We start from the raw sequence: 19,466 nt of genomic DNA, 5'->3' as shown, positions 1-19,466 counted from the left end.
TTAAAAAAATAAGCTTCGTTTAATTTTATTTCCAAAATAAGCGTCCTTAGCTCCAAAGCTAGGCCTGGTGTATTCTCGCTTTTACTAACAGCGAATTAAAAGAAATGGTTAAAATTTTAGTCAAGCCTGAAGTCGCTGTTGTCGTTGTTAGTAACAGCGACTTAAAGGTTAACTGGTCAAACTTTAATGTCGCTGTTACTAACAGCGACTTCAGGCTTGACTAAAATTTTGATTTTTATTGACTTTTTTGTATGATTTAAGTTAGCCGTTGTAAAATTGAAAAATAGCAGTTATGAAGTTGAAAATAGCCGTTGTTATTATGTTCTATAAATAACTCCATCATTTCCCTACTTCATTGTATCCAAACTCAATAATAAAAAGGTACCTCAATAAACTGTAGATCAACAAAAAGTAGTAAATTGCAAGTTTATGAACCTGCATTTATGTGAAAGTTGATTAAGAATTTGTGAACCCTAATTTTTCGAAAAAAGAAAAAAAAAACAAAAACCTAGTACCTTAAGTAAATGTAGGAAGATGTCAGAACTAATTACTAGTAGAAACTTAAAATTTGATGAGATTAATTAAAGGATCGAAGTTGATTTTAATGGTGAAAAGAAGAGGGAGATTACACTAATACAAAATCGAGTGAAATGAGGAAGGAGGAAGAAATTGCTGTATCTAGGGACGCATTTGATCGTTGTTACTAACAGCGACTTCACCAGTTGACCAGTCAAACATTAAGTTGCTGTTAGTAACAGCGACATAAGCCTTGACTAAAATTTTGACCATTTCTTTACATACCAAGCCTAACTTTGGGACCAAAGACGCATATTTTGGGAATAAAGTTTGGCCAAAGCTTATTTTTGAATAAAGTTATTAAAAAATCTTTTTTTTTTCAAATTTTCTACAATATGGCAACGCTAAACAAAAATTGGGCTCAATTTGAATGAGAAATATTGACTATAGAATCATAAGTCCATGTATGAGACGGTAACATTGAGAGAAAATTTGAAACAAATAAGTAATTTTAACAAAAGAAATAAAAAATGAGCTTCGGTTAAACTTAATTTTAAAAATAAGTGTCTTTATGTATAAGCTTAAAGTCAAGTATATTAGCAATTAATAACTGCGAACAAACAATTTTGACTTTTTATGACCAATTTTTTTGTTTGCTATTAGTAACTGCAAACATAGCTGACCTTAGGCTCGAACATGAAGACACTTAATTTTGGAATTAAGTTTACCCAAATCTTTTTTTTTTTTTTTTATTTAAATGTAACCCAAGACATATATATTATACACCAAGTATTTTATATATTAATTTATGTACCTTTTTGTTTCAAAAATAAACTAATACTAAGTATATAAATTTATGTACCATTTTATTTGAGCATGCATAATATATTAGTATTACAACAGGCATGCAACAATTAAGCAAGCCTTCCAAAAATCCGCTGATTCGAGCGTTTTTATTTGTTTCAGGAAGTTAGAGTGTACCCAACAAATTAATAAAATACAAACTTATCTCGAGTGAAAATGATACTTAAGGAATTAGGGTGATACAGGCCAAGTATTTCCCATTTATCCCTGAGACGACATTCATCGAGTTGCTCCGAATACTTTATGGCCCTCCATTGTTCCTTGCACGTCTTTCATAACCTTCGATTCGGATCACAACTTCGCCTGCACCGGGTCTACTTTGGAAAGTAGTGCATACATTTCTCCTATTTCCTTTTCGAAGTAAATCTTTGCTTGAGGCCTCTTTATCTGGCAAAATTGGACGTGGAAATGAAATTTGTTAGACAAGGGACAGTCATCTCGTCAGACATATGGGAAGGACTGATACCGTGTCAAAGAACCTACTCCTACTCAAGAACGAACTCGAGTTCAGGTCAAAACTCTGGTTGAGCAAATGCAACTCGAGTTTACGTCAGTCGTCAGCTATAGAGCTAGCAAGCATTTGCAAGCTGGCTCCACATAAATGTTACTTCCTCAGTTCTTTTTTACTTGCACCAAACATCCTTTTGCGCAATTCAATGCGTTTGTCGGATCGTTTATATCTAGAGTTATATATAACTATATATTATAAAAAAATTGATATTATGAAAATATGCAACGAGACGAATAAAAAAAGATTTCACATGACTATGTTTTTTCTCGTATAATAGCCAAAATAAGTAAATTACCATGGAATGATGTGCAAATGTTGGTTTGGGTGCAAGTAAAAATGAACAGAAGAAGTCAATCATTTAGTATGGAGAAAGATTACAATAGGAAGCCCTCCTAAGAGGGATTATATGATTAAATGATATAGATTCAACATACAGTTGTAAGGATCTCCAAGTACTCTACTAATTAAATTTACTCGACTTGCTACGTAAAAACTCTCAAATTGTCAGAGCAAGTGTAGCATTTTTTAAAACTTTTTTTTGCATAGGCTAGAGAATCCCCAGAGGTATGGGGAAGACAGAATCAATCCATCCTGGGTAGTGGAATCAAACCCCGGGAAGCCCTCAACCACTAGGCTAACCCATGATTCTCAAATGTGGCAAATTGAGTGGAACAGATTTAGTCAAAGTTATATTTTCCTCCTCTATGGCTCTATCCTCTAATTGGAGCTCATAACTCATAAGCTTTTGCTCGAATTACATGAGCTCAATTCATGAGCCGAGCCTGGAATTTGGATCTCGATAAACTTAAGCTCTATTGGCTTCAATTTGTTAAGTAGTGCCCAACCGACAAAAAACTATGTCTCATATATTTCATAATTAACATGACAGTCAAGAAGGTAATCACCTTAAATGTTGGAGTAAGAAGACCATTTTCCAAAGTAAATGGTTCAGGTACCAACGTAACAGCTTTCACAAATTCAAATCCTCTCAACTGAATGCAACATCAAAATAGGTCAGAAAAGGAGTACAGTTCCCAAGTTTAACTGAAAAATCATCAAGGAACTTACCCCAGCCTCCCTTCCCAAAGCATCCATCTCAGCAAGAACTGCAGCTTTTGCTCTTGGATGCCTACAGAGTTGCCCTATATCTTCATACTGCATTCATCCAATTCAAATAACGGTCACATATATTTAAAGAAATTTTATTCACTATCTTACTAATCAAATACACAACGAAACAGATAAATTACTCCTACATAAAATTTAAGCGCTCACATCATAGAAAACTTCCTTAATTTTCCACCGAATATTTTCCTTCTTTTGGGGGAGAACGATAAGTAAAGACATAATAGGAAAGGTAATTCCCATACAAATCGAAAGAAAACCGACCCCTTGCAAATGGAAAGCAAAAGCACTGTAATAGTCTTCAAAATTCCAAACAGGAAAACACATGCTTCCTTTATCACCAACAGAAGTGCAAAAAAATGTGCTTATATCATGCTAGTCTATAGTGATAAAAATGTACTCCCTCCATTCCATAATATTCTTCCCACCAAGTAACCGTAAGTGGGGACCTTAGTTTTGAAAAGCATGAGGCACACCGAGGCGCAAAAGGTCCTTACAGCCTAGGTGCAAAGCGCAGGGCAAAGGCGCAAGCTTTTTGTGGGCAAGTGCACTTTTTTGGTAAAGCTTAAAAATCAAATCAATTTTAAACATATATAATACTTAAAACAACATGACATTTACATTACAGATTTACAATAGCAACAGGCTTGAAAACATTCTTTATTTTTAGGTAAAAACTGTTTTAGCACATAACTATTATAAAGAGAATATGAAGAAAAACCAAGATTATTTTCTTCTTCACATTCTAATCTGTTTTGGTTTTTTATGGATGCAATAGTTATTCGAACTTCATATTCAATTAAATTTGGGCATTTTTTTTTTTTCAAACAAACAAGCTTAAGTTAATTGCCCAGCAGGCAGGCACACGGGGCACAACAAGGAGCGAAATACATCCAGGCACACACCTCTTATGGTAGGCTTTGCCTCATCTAGCCAAGGCATTTTTAACTGAGCTTGAGTTTGAGGTGCACAAGACGCAAAGCAAGGCGTTCCAGCCCAATCCATTTGTATTTTTGTTCTTTTCAATTTCCACCAAATTGAACGGGTCAGGTTATCGAGATTTTTATTTTTATCTTACTTTCTACTTGTATGGACAATTTTCCTCTATTATTTACATCTTTGCTGCAATGTTAAAATACAGTAATTGTGATTTTGATAGCTAATTTATTGAAGGATTAAACTTTGATGAGTAAATCTGTCCTCTAATCTCATTGCTGGCCATTGTCATATATATCAGACTATTGGCCATTATACATCAGTAGTAACTTAAAGTCCTAGTCCAAGCAAATAAAAAAATGAGAAGGGTTGTTTAAGGTCTGGAAAGAGCCCAATTTCAGCCTGCCCTATTTATATGAATAGAGGACTTGTTAAGAGCCCGACTCATTTAAGGCCCAACTGTTTAAAGCCCGCATAGAGAAAGTAGGGGACCCATGCGCCAAAATAAAAACCAAGTCAAAGTAAGAACTTCATGGAATACCTCGAAATTGGAAAGTGGGAATAACATTATAGAATCGTGGGAGTAGTTAGTATATACTACCTCGGTCCCGATGAGTTAGCTATATTTTCCATTTTTGTCCATTACCATCACTTATGCTATGTTTCCAATGTTTGGCTATGGTTTCAAATTCTCCTAATGCCATCCATAGTCTCATTCTCTCCATCTCATCCGCATATTTCTTGCATTCACTTGTCTTTTATCTTATCCTCCCACTACTATATACCATTTCTTAACGAAACAGTAAAAAAATAATGTGGCTAATTCAAAATACATAGGAAGTAAGCCACAAACCTTATGCAGCTAAATTTTCATTACAAGAAAATCATAGATTGATTTATTCTTTGTCCTATGCTTTCATCTACGATGCTTGTGTGTTTCTTAGCAGCAACTTTGCATAACCAATATGTCAAAAACAAGCATTAAGTATACTACCTTGATTCCCTCTCCTGAAGCCCAATTCTTCAGTGTATCTGGATCAACCGAGATAATTGCTACCAAACTGGAATTTAAGCTATCACCTGTCAAAAACATCGGTCATAAGTAATGCCAACTTTTTCAACAATGCAATTCAATATTTAGTGCTACATATAATCCTACCATATACAAAACATTGAGCGACGAATTTGCACTTGGAGTATACATTCTCAATTTTCTCTGGTGCTATATACTCTCCTTGAGCCAATTTGAAGATGTTCTTTTTCCTGTGCAAGAAAAATCAAAATCTCAATGAATGTTAGAAAAGATATGCATCGTGTTTTAATACCTACGCATTTATGAAGAACTCTAACAGCATAATTGAAAAATAAGGCATGACCAGTCAAAAGGGAGCGCAGAGGTCACTATATCAGGTTCAGCTTAAATCATAACGGAGATTTTTCCTTCCCCTTCTAGTAGATACACAAAAGGAAAAAATTTAACGTCATATAAGAACAAGCATAGGGGCTCAATCAGTCGCAGTAAATACTCCGAAAACCATCATTTTTGTAGCTTCTAAAATATAAGGAATTGGTTAAGTTTTGAGTGGTCCTAAATTCCTTATAAATCATAAAGCCACAATAATATTTCATCTCTCTGATTTACTGCTAGGTTTCCGAAGCTCCTTTTTCAGCACATTAGTGCAATGATCTCAACAAAAGCAGTTTATATGTCGGATACACTTGGTGGTCTCAGTTGGTTTCACTGTGCCGTTTTGGCTATCAGTATTAAATATTTGGAATTGCCATGGAAAGTTAGCGTGATTTTGGTAAGGAAAATCTATTGACAAGTTTGATGGTGATGGTTGTTCTACTTCAATCATCCCATTTTCTTTAAAAAATTTATTCCGATGTATTACCATTTAGAGAGGTGATATTAGGTGGTAATGGATAATTGAAAAAAGAAGTTTCATGATCATGCGAAGACATGGTAGATTTCATGAAAGTTTACACCAAAAATCATTTTCATTACCACCCTTTAGTACCAATAATCAAACAAGCCATTAAAAGTAATAATCCTAGGAGACAACAAAGGAATAGAAGCTCCTGATACATTTTCAAAAGCAAATTTCTCAATGCATGTGACGCATCAAAGAGCACACAACAAGTTAGAGAAGAGGACGTAAGTAAAAGAAGATACATATCCAAAGTTATTTGCTTTGCTAAGTATATGTCTGCACTCTAAACTTCTTGGTTCTAATGAACTCAAAAAGCTCCTGAACTAGAAGGACGACATTTAATGTTCCCAATGGAAGCATGTTTATTATTTGTTTGTTCCTATACAATTAGATTATAATATTGAAATTTCTGGTAGAGTTAAAGAATCGCTACATGGGAGACCAAAAGAGGATTTGTCTTAAGAAAGCTCACGACTGCATTAAAAAGCTAATGGGGGAATTTGAAAAGAAAAAAGTGATAGTGATTCATCCAATAGGAGCAAGGAAGATTGTATTCTTATATCGGCTGTTGTAAAGGTCTGAACCAGCATTGAAATGTGTAGGTTAAAATAGATTTAGTTATCCAACCTTGGAAAGAGTAAGTGGCTTGTTATGGTCCATTGCAAGGTATGGGACTTGTCCCACATCGGTTGTAAAGTACAATTGGTGTGGGGTTTATAGGAAAATGGGCTCTCTCACCTAATAGACTAGTCTTTTGGATGACCTCTCCTGTTTGTCCTATAACATGGCTCTGAGTGCCACTTGAGTTGCTAGATAGAAAGAACATATCATGATACCATAGCTCCAAACATATACAATTAGCATAATATTGAATGAAGTTTATAAAGAGTGCATGTGTGGATGCATTCTATTTGTTAGCGTCAAAATATAATTAATTAACATCAAACAGAATTAAGTATTGGATTTATATACACGTTTGAATTCTATTTGTTTCTTAGATGGGTTATCATATTCAAAAATCATGAAAAATATGAGTATAAGGTGTATCCCGGTGCACGAAGAATTTCATGATGTAAAACAGTTTGATACCAAAAGTACATAATTATAACTGACAAGAAATACTGATATTATAGTATAAAAACTAGCCACATCTTTTTCCTTATGTCCTGAATGAACACAACTCACCTGTCTACTATCTTAAGGCGTCCTCCAGGTAACCACAACCCAATATCTCCAGTGTGAAGCCAACCCTCATCATCAATGACTTCTCTCCTGGAACATTCATTGACATTTAGTTTTCTTAAATAACACAAGCCAATAGAACAAAAGCATAAAAAACTAGTAGAAACTCAGTACGTCTGGACTTCATCTTTATAGTAGCCTTTGAAAATAATGGGCCCTCGAACACATATTTCACCACGAGGGTATGGCTGATCATCAGATGTATAATTCATTTCGGGAACATCGACCAGCTTTACCTCTGGAGTTCCAAAATTAAAAAGGAAAAAAAAACATTATTTTCTGGTAACACCTAGTGGCGTGATAAGATATGAATATATGATCATATAACACATGCATGAAGGTTATCAGGACTATTATTGAAGTACTCCCTTTGTCTCATTTAATTTGCACCCAAATTCTATTTAGGGTTGTCTCACTTACTTTGTACCATGTTCTCTTTTTGGTAATGGTGCTCACGATTCTTATTAAATCTCATCCACAAATACATTTTGTCCTTTAATTTCATCCACTCATTTTTTTACCCCACTAGTTATTTGTCGTATTCACAAACTACAAATAAAAATTTACACCTCTATAAAGAGTTGCAAATTAAATGGGACGGAGGGAGTAACATTTTTATTACCATAGCCACACTATTCAAAAACGTAAGAAAATACAATCGGGACTAAGACTTCTCAGATTGTCTAATTGCACTTTTCTGTCTGAAAGCATAATTTAGACCAAGAAAGTAGCCAATATGTCCATATTGAGCCGGTGAAACTTACCACAAGCAGCATTAGGGGAACCAACATGGCCTGACATGTTGTCCGACTCTTCCATAGAACTTATAACACAGGAAGTCTCAGTCATACCATATCCTTCAACTAGTGGGCAGCCAAGGCACCTAAAATGTACAAGGAGCAAAAGTTAACACCATATATGCTATAACTAAAATTACACTACAGATATGCATCAAGCCATCAACTAGAATGACTTAATAATCTTATGAGTTATGATCTAACCAACTTACACTTTCATGAAGTCCAGAACATCAGGCGACAGTGGAGAAGCACCAGAACTCATGAAGCGAACTCTGCCACCTAGTTTGGCCTTAATCTTATTGAATACTAGTTTATCCCAGATAGGTGATGGGTTTCTCCCTGGAAACATAGCATTTGGAAAATTAAACAAATCTAATTAAGAAATGACATTTATTTAAATGATCATCGCAGACTCCGATACATGAAGAAATTATTATCAGAGAAGAAAATAAACATTCTCCATATTATGCTACCGAACATTGAATAGGGCAAGCTATTTTCAGTGTCAACCATTCTTCCCTTTTCAGGGTGTTGGAGGCTCAAAGATAAATTCCACACACACTTCAAAACTTTTTCAGACCTCAACTTAAAAGATATACACTCAGCTCCGCCTTTCCGAGCATTTCTAAAAGTTATCGTTGAAATATCTTACTAATTGGCACATTACACAATAAAAAGAAAACTCATTGTTTGACAAAAACAAAAGACATCAAGCAAAAAGGTCAAAGACATGGAGGAGAGAAAAGATGGGTGAGGGTGAAAATAGCAAGAGGAAAAGAGACAATTGAAGATAAGGTGTGTTCTTAACAGCTTTGGCTTCCTTCAATTCATACGGCGATGGCCTATATATATTAAAAGGTGTAGAGCTGATAAGAAAAGGTGCCAACCACACTTCTTAAACTGAAGTATCCTTCCATTCTCAAAAACAGATAAACTCCAAGATGAAAATATCCATTAGTTGATGAATCCCAGAGAAGCATCTCATGTTATCAACTATTTAAACATTTAGAGAGGAGAAGTCAACGTTCTCAATAGTCAATACCATTCATTATGGCTTGCTTCTTCGAGTTATAGGCGGCATTGAAAAGCCTTTCTTTAAGAACCCCAGAAGTCTTTACAGCATTGATAATCCTAAATAAAACAAATTATATCAGAGAAGCTTAGGTACTACAACCTAAAGTAAGGAGTCAAGATGGTAGAGACTTCAAATTTTACCCAGCATATATCCTATTGTAGAGCCGAGGAACACTAGCAAAAATGGTTGGTCGCAAGGCCAGCATATCATCCATCAGCTTCAAGTTATCCTGTGTAGTAAAGTATACATAAAGGACAAAACTTAAAAAAAAAAAAAAAAAAAAAAAAAAAAAAAAAAAAAAACCTTTTTGAAAATGTTAAAACAACAAAAAACAAATTCATAAGGGGGAAAAAGAAAACATAATAACTAATATCTCCCTAAATATAGATTGCTCAAATAACAGCTAGTGTGAAGTACCCCTTGGTAAAAGCCGATAGCAGCACCAGAGTAGACTACTAAGATCTGGTTAGCTCGTTCATAAATGTGCGCCAATGGAAGATATGATATATAACTGCCACATGTAAAAAATTAAGACACATAAAAAAGCAAAAAAGAAAGAAAAATATAAGTAATGCAGAGAAATATCATTTACTCACACATCAGTGGGATAAAACTTGACAGGGATGCTCGTACCAGCAACATTTGCAATTAGATTTCCATGAGTTAATACAGCTCCCTTCAACATGAATCCACATGTAAGCGATCAATCAAAAGAGATATTGCTTCACACGAGAAGAGAAAAGTTTGTACCTTCGGCGTCCCAGTCGTTCCACTAGTATAACATATTGTGGCAATATCATCAGGGGTGGGAGGGCAAAATGGTTGAAGTCTAGCACGACCCTGAAAAGATAAATTCATCAATAAACACACACACTATAGTGCATTGGTGCTCAGTCACAAACGTTTATGCATCAAGATCTAAGGTAAATTCACCCATTAAAAGTGTTCAGATAAGCAATCTTGCTGCTGTGGTGAAAGAGGCTCATTTAACAAGAATGCTGGTCTGAAACATCATTACACCGTGATCATTTGCTACTTGAAAATATCTGAAAATTGCATTGCTAAGGTTGAGGAGCCATATTCAAGGGTCTACTATCAAGTCGAAGAATGGGTGAATTATTTAGCTCCCAGTGAAATGATTTTGAAATTTACAATAGAACAAAGGTCACAAAAGTCTACATGTTCTCAGTGGCACTCATCTGAAATTGTGTATTTTTCTTATGTATTTTTTCATTTATTTTGATAGCATGCATTGTACTTCAGAATGATAGTATCAAAGAGCCTAGATAGTAGACAGATCCTAATTTCAATGTTCCAGACTATTAAATCCAACCATCTCTAAAAAGACTACTGCCCAGGGTGCTTTGAGGAGATTAAAGGATGTAGCAGTCTTTCTCCTGCATACACAGGAGGCCCCATAACTTTTCGTTGTGAGTAATAATTTACCCCCCACAAGTGGGATATTAGTGCAGCTTAACCTAAGTTGAATTATTCTGGTGAAATTACAGTCAATTCCTAGATTGACCATGAATAGAATATTGTTTGTAAACATAGGCTTTAAGCATTTTTGAGAAGTATTTGGAAAAAATGTTCAATCCTGTGAATTAGAAGCCTCCTCTGATTGTCACAAAATTCTCTGCTCTTTTCACTTACGCTCTGCTCTTGATTTCATCTTCTCCCTCATCCTATCAATCAAAATCAATCAGGCCAAAAATCTTGTTCACTCAACATGGTTGTGAAGCTAATGTTCCATCAAATTGTTCCATATTCCGTCTTCCCCAAAAGTGAAAGATTTGATCATTCATCATTTATGTACTAGCATATGAAGGATCAATTGAGTGTATGCCGATTGATTAGAGAAACTATGATTGAATTCCTGATTGGTGACAAGGTCGGTAGACCAGAAAATACTTTTGAAGTATTTAATCCTTTTCGACTGATCAAGTCACGCGGAAAATGTTGTCAACTAAATACTTTTTTTATTCATATATTGTTACTCTTGTGATCATGACATTGGGTGTAAGATAATTGTCAACTGAAATTCCGCTAATCGCTCTTAATATGACCTCACGGATGTCTATTTATGAAAATTGTAATTATTTGCATTTTCTTAAAAAGGGAATTTCATGCTTCAAAATTTAACCGGTCAAAAAAAGGCCTACTTCAATCGACTAGCGGTTCAATTCAGTTCGATTTGTATTTCGGATTTATGAACCAGAATCAAACCAATATGTTGTTGCGGATCGAACCAATTTAAGGACTTTATAGGTCAAACCCACATTTTGGCCACCTTTACCACCAAGTAAAAAACCATCAACTCCCAACAACCTTTCTGACCAATAAGGTAAACCATCTAAAGATGTATCCACCTCAAAGAGGTGTCATCCACATAACTAATGACAACCAACCAAGCTTGAACAAAGCTTAAATTCAAAGCCATCAATGGTTTTGTCGAAAATTAACAAATACAGCAACTCGAGTTATTTCAACATTATTTAGTTGATCATAGAATTTTCAGAATAAACCTTTTCCTAAGTATTTTGGGTCATTGAAATGTACTCCCAACTGGGTTTGTGCCAACTAAAATCGTACATGACCAAACGTCAAGTTACATCTGAACATGATTGTTTCAAGTGCATTTTTTATACAATCTAAGATGTCTGAAAATCAAGTTTCAAGCAAAAAAGTAGGATGTTTTAAAACACCTAATTTAAGAAAAGCTGAAATGCATAAAAATCGCTAAAATGAGAAAAAGCCACTAGTGAATACAACTCAGATGGGTAAATCCATAGGAGACAATCCCCATGCCATTACTATCTACTAATTATTAACTTCCCATTTAATCTCCTTGAGTAAAGAGAGAAAAGGGGTAAAGAATCCTTAGAGAAGTGAAGAATTTTTAAAGAAAACAAAGAAGGGAAAACAGTAGTGCTTGAAAAAGATCATCCCCCCCTTTTCTCACTCATTTACTTGACCTCTTTCCTACACAACAACATTGCCAAAGCCTTAATCCATGGGCTACATAAACTAAAACAAATCAATGTGACTACTAGAGAGATCATCTCTAAATAAGAAAAATACAACAAGAGTCCAAGTAATTCCCACATCAAAAATTGTAAAGAATCAAAAAGAATCTAAATCTTGATTCTTACCTGACTTAATAACTTTGAATAGGATATTAGCTTAATCCCAACAACCTGAGGAAGTGAGGGTAAATGCTCATCTACCCCTCCCACGACCTGTGAAGAATGCAAAGAAAGATAACAAAAAGACATATATCACCAAAAAACAAGAACAACCGTACTTCATTGTCCAAAATGACATATTTTAAAGTCTACTAGGAGCATACCACTATAACACGCACAGTTGGGATCTCTGATAAAAAGCTTAGTAACTGCAGTAAGAAGCAAAAAATGTATCAACGGGAATCATAAGTTACTGCATACAAAACATTATGTTGTTTAAAAAAAACAAAGGGGCTAGGCAGTCATCTATTTATTTCTTTGTAAACTAGTCACTTTTTCAGCATATCTCCCTTAACAAAAAACCATGAAAAACTGTATATAGGAAAAATATATGCCGCTGAAATTCACTCAGACTGAGATTTGAATCTCAACAAAATTCTTATATTTTCAACAAACACTTTAAAGACAAAATCAGTTAGTTTCTGATAATGGACTGAAAAAGAACTCAAGCATTCAAGGACGTATGAAACTCTATGATGGTTTGATCCTGCAGTTAATTTTCTTCCAAATTTTCAGAATTACAATCCTCCCTCTTAACAAAAAGTGACAATTTTTGCCCATCACTCACTCAACATGAGCTTTTTACTGTACCATAACTGCTTTACAATGATTCTCCTAGACATCTCCATCCCAAATCCCCTTTCTGCTTTATGTTACAACATAACAATGTATATCAAATGTGATAAGCAAGAGCTGGTGAAAGCAGACTCACAGCTTTTAATGTTTCTGGAACACAAAAGATGGCCTGCACATCAGCATGATTTACAATAAATTTAACAGCATCTGGACCTGAAGGTGGTTTAACAAACTAACATCAGAATCCAAGAAACGATTAATAACAGAGAAATATTCGAGAAGAAAACGGACTGAGAAGAAAAATACCTAGTGTGTCATACAAGGGAACTGAAACAAATGAATACGATGAGCACGCATGATCCACAACTACCCATTCTGGTCTATTGATCATATAAAGTCCAACACTCATTCCCTGTCGGAATTAACAGTCAACAGTTAAGGAAGTATGCAATTTAGGTAGAAAACCAGCGTTCAGATCCAATATTAAACTTTGAATAGCGCTTAAATTTCATATTGAGGATTGAGTAAAAATAGAGGATGAAGCACAGAAGCTAATGTAAGTTTTCGATGAGATCATCTTGTCCAAGAAAATGAATCATTTTTTGATAAAATTTATTTTAAGACTAGAATAAAAAAAAAACTTAGTTTAGTATAATTTAGTTACAACTCCTTCTGTGAGTGCCTGTCACTTATTGCCGGTCCCAAGCCCGGTTAAAGGAGGGTGAGCGGTAGTAAAACTTAGTCACGTCTCATGATCATGAACAAAAATAAATTCTCATAGGGGCATTCCCTACTCAACAACAGATTGCAATTCTTACGGCTAGATGTAATAAGTATGCAGAGGTTGCTAGGTCGTCATCCAAAAGTGAAGCGCCACATTGCCCGAGTGTGACGTCAAATGTGTAAGGGCGGGTTACTTATATTAGGACGTCATCCAGAAACGATGCACCACATGGCCCGAATGTGGTGTCAATTAAGCAAGGGCCACAGGATTTAAGCATAGAAGGTTGAGAAAAACCAAGAGTCTTAGCTAAAAATAAGATCTTGAAACATTAATAGCTTGACCTATAGGTTTTTAAAGCTGGTGGATATCATGGAATGAGAAAATTAACATTATATTCTACAAGAGACAAAATGGGTTAGATATGGGCCAAAAACAATAGTAGGTGAAAGGTAGGAATATAAATTGTGGTGCTCGAACAAGAGAGAAATCGAACGAAGTTAGTGTTCTTATGAATGAACGAACATCTAAGGATGTAATAGAGGTATGCCGAAAGAACAATGTGATTATAAGAGAGCAAATTTTGACAAACTAGATTCTAAAGAATTAATATATATATATATATATATATATATATATATATATATATATATATATATATATATATATATATAGGATGGAATAGGAAACAAGCAAAAACTAATGGCATAGGTGTAGTGAAGTGTATTAAGGATAAGGATAAGAACCTTCTAGTTCGAGATGAGATCATCAAGGATCAATGGAGGGAGTATTTTGATGAGGTAATGAAAAACATGAAAATATTGTAACTGATACAAAAATCACTTCTTTAGATGAAAATAAGAATTTATGCGAAGAATACAAAAATCAGAGATGGATGGGGCTTTCAAGAAAATAAAGCTAAAAAAAGCGGTTGGGTCTGATGGTATACCAATTGAGGTATGAAGCTTGGGAACGATTAGAGTAACTTAGCATACTGATCTCTTCAACAAGATTTAGAGGACAACCTAGATACCCTTTGACTGGAGAAATAGTACTATGCTGCCCATTTACAAGAACAAATGAGATGTCCAAGATGCATAACTATCGAGGAATAAAACTCATGAGCCATACTAGGAAATTATGGAAAAGAGTGACAGAGATACGTATGAGCAGACATACCTCCATATCAGAAAACCATTTTAGATTTTATGCTAGGGAAATCTACAATGGAAACAATTCATCTTATGAAACAAATAATGGACTACTATAGGGCTAGAAAAAGTGACATGCACATGGTTTATTTTGAATTGGAAATAGCATAAGACAAGAAACCATGAGAAACACTTTGGTGGGCAATGACAAAGAAGGGTATTTTCAAGAAATACATTAAAATAGTGCAAGATATATATCGAGAAGTAAAGACGAATGTTAGGACATGGGGAGGTTTGGAGGGGCAATTAAGGATTTTCCAATCACAATTGGCTTTCATTCAGACTCGGCCCTAAGCCTTTTTTGCATCAATTGAGATAACTCGATCGATACAAGGAGACGTGCCTTGGTGGATGTTGTTTGTTAATGACATTGTTTTGGTAGATGAGACCAGGGAGCCGGTAAATGCTAAGTTAGAACGATGGAGACAAGAGTTGGAGTCATGAGGTTTCAAAGACAAATATAGTACATGAAGTGTATCTTTAATACAAACGAGATAATGAGAGGCACTACAAGAATAGAAGAGAAAGAAATTGCTTTAATTGAATGTTTCAAATACCTTTGGTACATATTTCAGAGTAGTGGGGACATCCAATAATCGAGGTGTGCGCTTTAAGCTAAAGGGAAAGTTTTATTGTACGGCTATTAGATTAGTGATATTATAATAGATCAGAATGTTTGGCTTTCAGAAAGGATCATAGTAGAAAGATGGGAGTGGTAAAAATGCAAATGTTTCGAGGGATGATTAGGCATATCTTAAGGGATAGAGTTTGAAACGAAGATATAAGAAAGTATTTAGGAGTAGAAAATATTGAGGAAAAGATGAAAGAGAATCGTTTAAGATGGTTTGGGTATGTGCAAAGATAAGGTATTAGCGAACTGGTAAGAAAGATAGAAAGCTTAGGAGACTCAAAATGAGGGCGAGGAAGACCGATTGTGACTTGGAGGATAGGACTCGAAAAGGATATGAAGAATCTAAACTAACAAATTGAGACGGTAGAAAATCAAAATGAATGGAGAAAAAGAATTCATGTGAAAGACCATTGAAACTGATATAATGGTTCATGTAGCGACCCTAGGATTAAAGCTATGGCATTGTTGTTGCTATTGTTGACTAAGATAAATAATAAAAATCAAAATTAGACGTGTTTTACAATATAAACAATGAAATCAAACATATATATAAATAGGTAAAATTCGATCTTTCATGACATTTACGGCTGGTTATTAAATGGCAGGGATAATAATGAAAATAAATGTAATTAAATCCGAAAAACACTTGACAAAGTTTATAGCCGTGGTCCTATTCTAATTATTTTTCCTTCACAATATTCATTCTCATCTATTACCAAAGGTGAAATTAAGTATGAAAATTGTGAAGAAAAAACATGTTTGGTGATGAGATCTTCATTACGATGGAATTATTTATTACCATTGAATACCAATAACCAAACAAGGCATTAGTTGATTGTGTATATGAGCTAATCATTTTACAATAAGTAAATGTTTATGGTCTTTACGCCTGAAGTTTTTTTTTTCTGGGGGGAGGGGGTGGGTGGCTGGGGCCAGTTGAGACTCACTTTTGATAGGCCATAATTCTGAAGAGCTGATCCTACAGCTGAACGAGCATTACTCACTTCTCCATAAGTCATCCATTTATACCTTCAGGGTTAAACAGAATAATAATCAGACATAGTTGTTGTAGAGCGCACTTGTCAATTGCGCAACCAGTACGGCAAATCAGTTGTGATCAGCAACTTACTCTCCAACTGTTCCATCCACTCGCACTCTTGTACCCAAGTACATATAGTCTGGGAAACTGTCAACTGCATGTCTGATTGAACATTACACAACAAGAAATGTTAGTCATACAAGATTACTTACACAAGCAAAATGGCAGAAACAAAGACAAGATAGAACCGCACACAAAGTTGTCATGCAATGTGCCAATCTCTGGATGATTTGGAAATCTACTGACTAGCTGCAAAGGGGAACGAGCAGACCTGCCTCAAAAGTATGTAAATCTGTGTCTCAGTAAGCATAGATAATCAACAGAGACAGGTGACAGCAGAATTTTTCTTTTTTTTTTGGTGACAACAGATTGAGCAACTCGGAACAAGACAGCCTACCTGTAAACATTCCATTTTCCTGTCTGTAACTTCTCAGGAAGAATTACACTATACCTTTCACCTATAAAAACGCAAAGCAATATTTTAGTTTAAAACGTCTTCTAGAATGAAATGGAATGTAAGAAAATGTACAAATTTACAAGTGTGTAAGATCAATTCGATAAAAAGCTATGAGATACAGTAGTTAAATCCCTTAATGTAAATTAGGACAAATAGCATCTTTTTACCTGTTTTGGCTTATCTACATCAACATGAAGAAACTTCAAATAATTTTAAAATCTCAGAAAACCTTTTAGTACCCAAGAAACAACGATAGACTCGAATCTAGTTCTTTACATCTCTTCTCTTCCTACAACTCCCTAATTTTCATTTTGACATTAGCTAATTGCATTAATTTCCAAACATACAATCTTAGATTAAGTGAAACTTGGCAAAATCCTGGCATGTACTCAGCATCCAGTATGACTAGCTACCACTAAGATTTGCCTTTCCAGTTTCCATATATCACATATTGTTGTAAATGTCTTTTTTTCAATAACCATCAAAACTAGCCAAGGATAAGTGACATACCCGATTGACATGCACAGCCAACATGCAAATATTGTCAATCAGCAACCTTTTCCAGAAGCAGACAACATGCTTGCCCCTTCTAAACAGTAAGCAACTTCTAACAAGTAAACACCCTTAAATTTTCAGTTATTACACTAAGATCTCCTAATAAGTTGCATCATCTCATCAAAAAGCTGATAATCAGCCTTATGTAGAATACACAAGATGTTGCAATCTCCAAGCCACTACATAGAATCCCTCATCAACTGTCGCAACACATCATAGTCTCTTAGCACGAATTATCTATTTCAGTTATGTTCGAGTCCATGGAACTAGGAGCTCCTTTAATTGAGAGAAAAACCTTTGAAATCACTCCCCAATCCACCACCATTATTAAAAAGAAAAAAAAAAAAAAAAAAAAAAACTCTCTCTCAAAATTGGTCATTGACTAAAGGTAAACAAAAAAAAGACTTTTGACAAACTCTGTAAAAGGGGTGAGCCAATAATCAAGGGAAGGTTGTTTCAAAACTACCGGTGCATAACCTAACTTCAAACAATACAGATTGCTACTCAAGGCTATCCAAAACAGTGTCACATTTCATTAATCTCCTCGCGAATCACGAATCGGAAAAAGCGAATTATGGTCAGTTTTGGGCTATTCTTGGGAAAATTCGTGCAAATTACGAATTCAAAAAGCGAATTATGTAACACTGATCCAAAAGCAGTCAACACACTACAAACTCTCCCTTCAATATGGTTCCACATAGAATCTATGATTTTCACATTACTAAATTATTTGAAGAATGGTACTTACTTTTCAGTGATGTCTCCTTCCATTACCAATCACATAAAGAGCAACCCAGTATCGTTAACTCAAAACAACAATTAATCCATCCATATTCTAATTGGGATAATAGAAAAGCTAGCCTATCCCTTAATAACCATCACAAAGCAAATATTTAACATATTACCAACCGCACATTCTATCAAGAGAAAATTCATGTTAGTTTATTATATTCTTATTGACATACACATAAAAGCATAAAGCTACATAATGTAAAAGCAAATACCCAAAAAAGTCACATTACTAAAACCCCAAAAAAGTAACCCAACAAACTAAGCAGAACAACCTAAATTCTATTCAAACCAATTTGGGACAAATAGGAGTAAATAAATTTACAATACAGAGTACAAAATTATCCCCCTCTCATTTTCAAACTATATTGTATTTACAAACAGTGAAAAAGAATCATCACATGATACTACAAGGTAAGTTTCTACACAAAAAAGGGGGACCCAAATTATATAATTCCATTTACAGAATGCTTCAAAACTAAGAGCAGTTATATCCCAACAAAAGATTGCAACTTTAAATACACCCACTACAAAACAGCTGCAAAAAACATAAACCCACATATATAAATACATTTTCACTCACAAAAATATGAAAAATCATTTAAAAAATGAAAAAAGTGTAACCTTGGTAGAATTCTCCAGCTGTTTGATTATGGAGAATACTGGAGAAAGGATCTTCTTCATTGTTGGGTACAGAGAAAAGGTGCGATTGAATTGCTTTCCACCTGCGTTGAGCTGAAGACTCCATTGATACTCTTTGAAGTTCTTCCGGAAATTTGTTCATGAAATTGGGTTTTTTTTTTTGCTGAAATTGTTTTTTTTTTTTTTTGAGATATTTTGATTGATTGTGAAAAAGGATTAGATCAGAGAAAAGAAAGGTGTGAAAATGTTAAGATGGGAAGAAAGTCGCGCAATCCAAAGATTTTGCTGACTAATAATTAAAGATTAATATAGATGATGATAGATGCGAACACAAGGAAAGAAGGTTGGGATATTATTAAATTTTTGGTCATTTTCTTAGATTTTTTTTGGGTCTTTTTAAAATTATTATTATTATATTTTTGTTGTTTTGAAAATTAGGAAAAATTAATTATTTTTTGCATTATAGTCTCGATTAATGTCCTTAATCATTTGGGTATATTTCTTTGTTTGCGAAACAAAATTGATCAATTGTGTTTC

The 19,466-nt window shown here is 34.6% G+C and overlaps 1 protein-coding gene across 1 annotated transcript; it reads right to left on the bottom strand.

The window, feature by feature from the left end:
- Positions 1-1,361: 1,361 nt before the first annotated feature.
- LOC130818990 (long chain acyl-CoA synthetase 7, peroxisomal) lies at positions 1,362-19,254 on the bottom strand. Its single transcript, XM_057685288.1, has 23 exons — positions 18,912-19,254; positions 16,884-16,944; positions 16,680-16,757; positions 16,517-16,588; positions 16,335-16,416; positions 13,131-13,236; positions 12,961-13,037; positions 12,353-12,397; positions 12,156-12,242; positions 9,754-9,843; positions 9,600-9,679; positions 9,421-9,514; positions 9,144-9,232; positions 8,971-9,059; positions 8,138-8,267; positions 7,893-8,011; positions 7,243-7,366; positions 7,072-7,158; positions 5,112-5,215; positions 4,947-5,032; positions 2,960-3,046; positions 2,797-2,883; positions 1,362-1,767 (listed from the first exon to the last, which is right to left on the bottom strand). The coding sequence occupies exons 1-23, from the start codon at positions 19,069-19,071 to the stop codon at positions 1,672-1,674; spliced, it is 2,130 nt and encodes a 709-aa protein (XP_057541271.1). The 5' UTR covers positions 19,072-19,254; the 3' UTR covers positions 1,362-1,671.
- Positions 19,255-19,466: the final 212 nt, after the last annotated feature.

This window comes from Amaranthus tricolor, chromosome 7, assembly GCF_026212465.1.
Source record: "Amaranthus tricolor cultivar Red isolate AtriRed21 chromosome 7, ASM2621246v1, whole genome shotgun sequence".
NCBI classification, from domain to species: Eukaryota; Viridiplantae; Streptophyta; class Magnoliopsida; order Caryophyllales; family Amaranthaceae; genus Amaranthus; species Amaranthus tricolor.
Note: the sequence above shows the minus strand (reverse complement) of the source record. Positions and strands in the feature narration are given on the sequence as shown.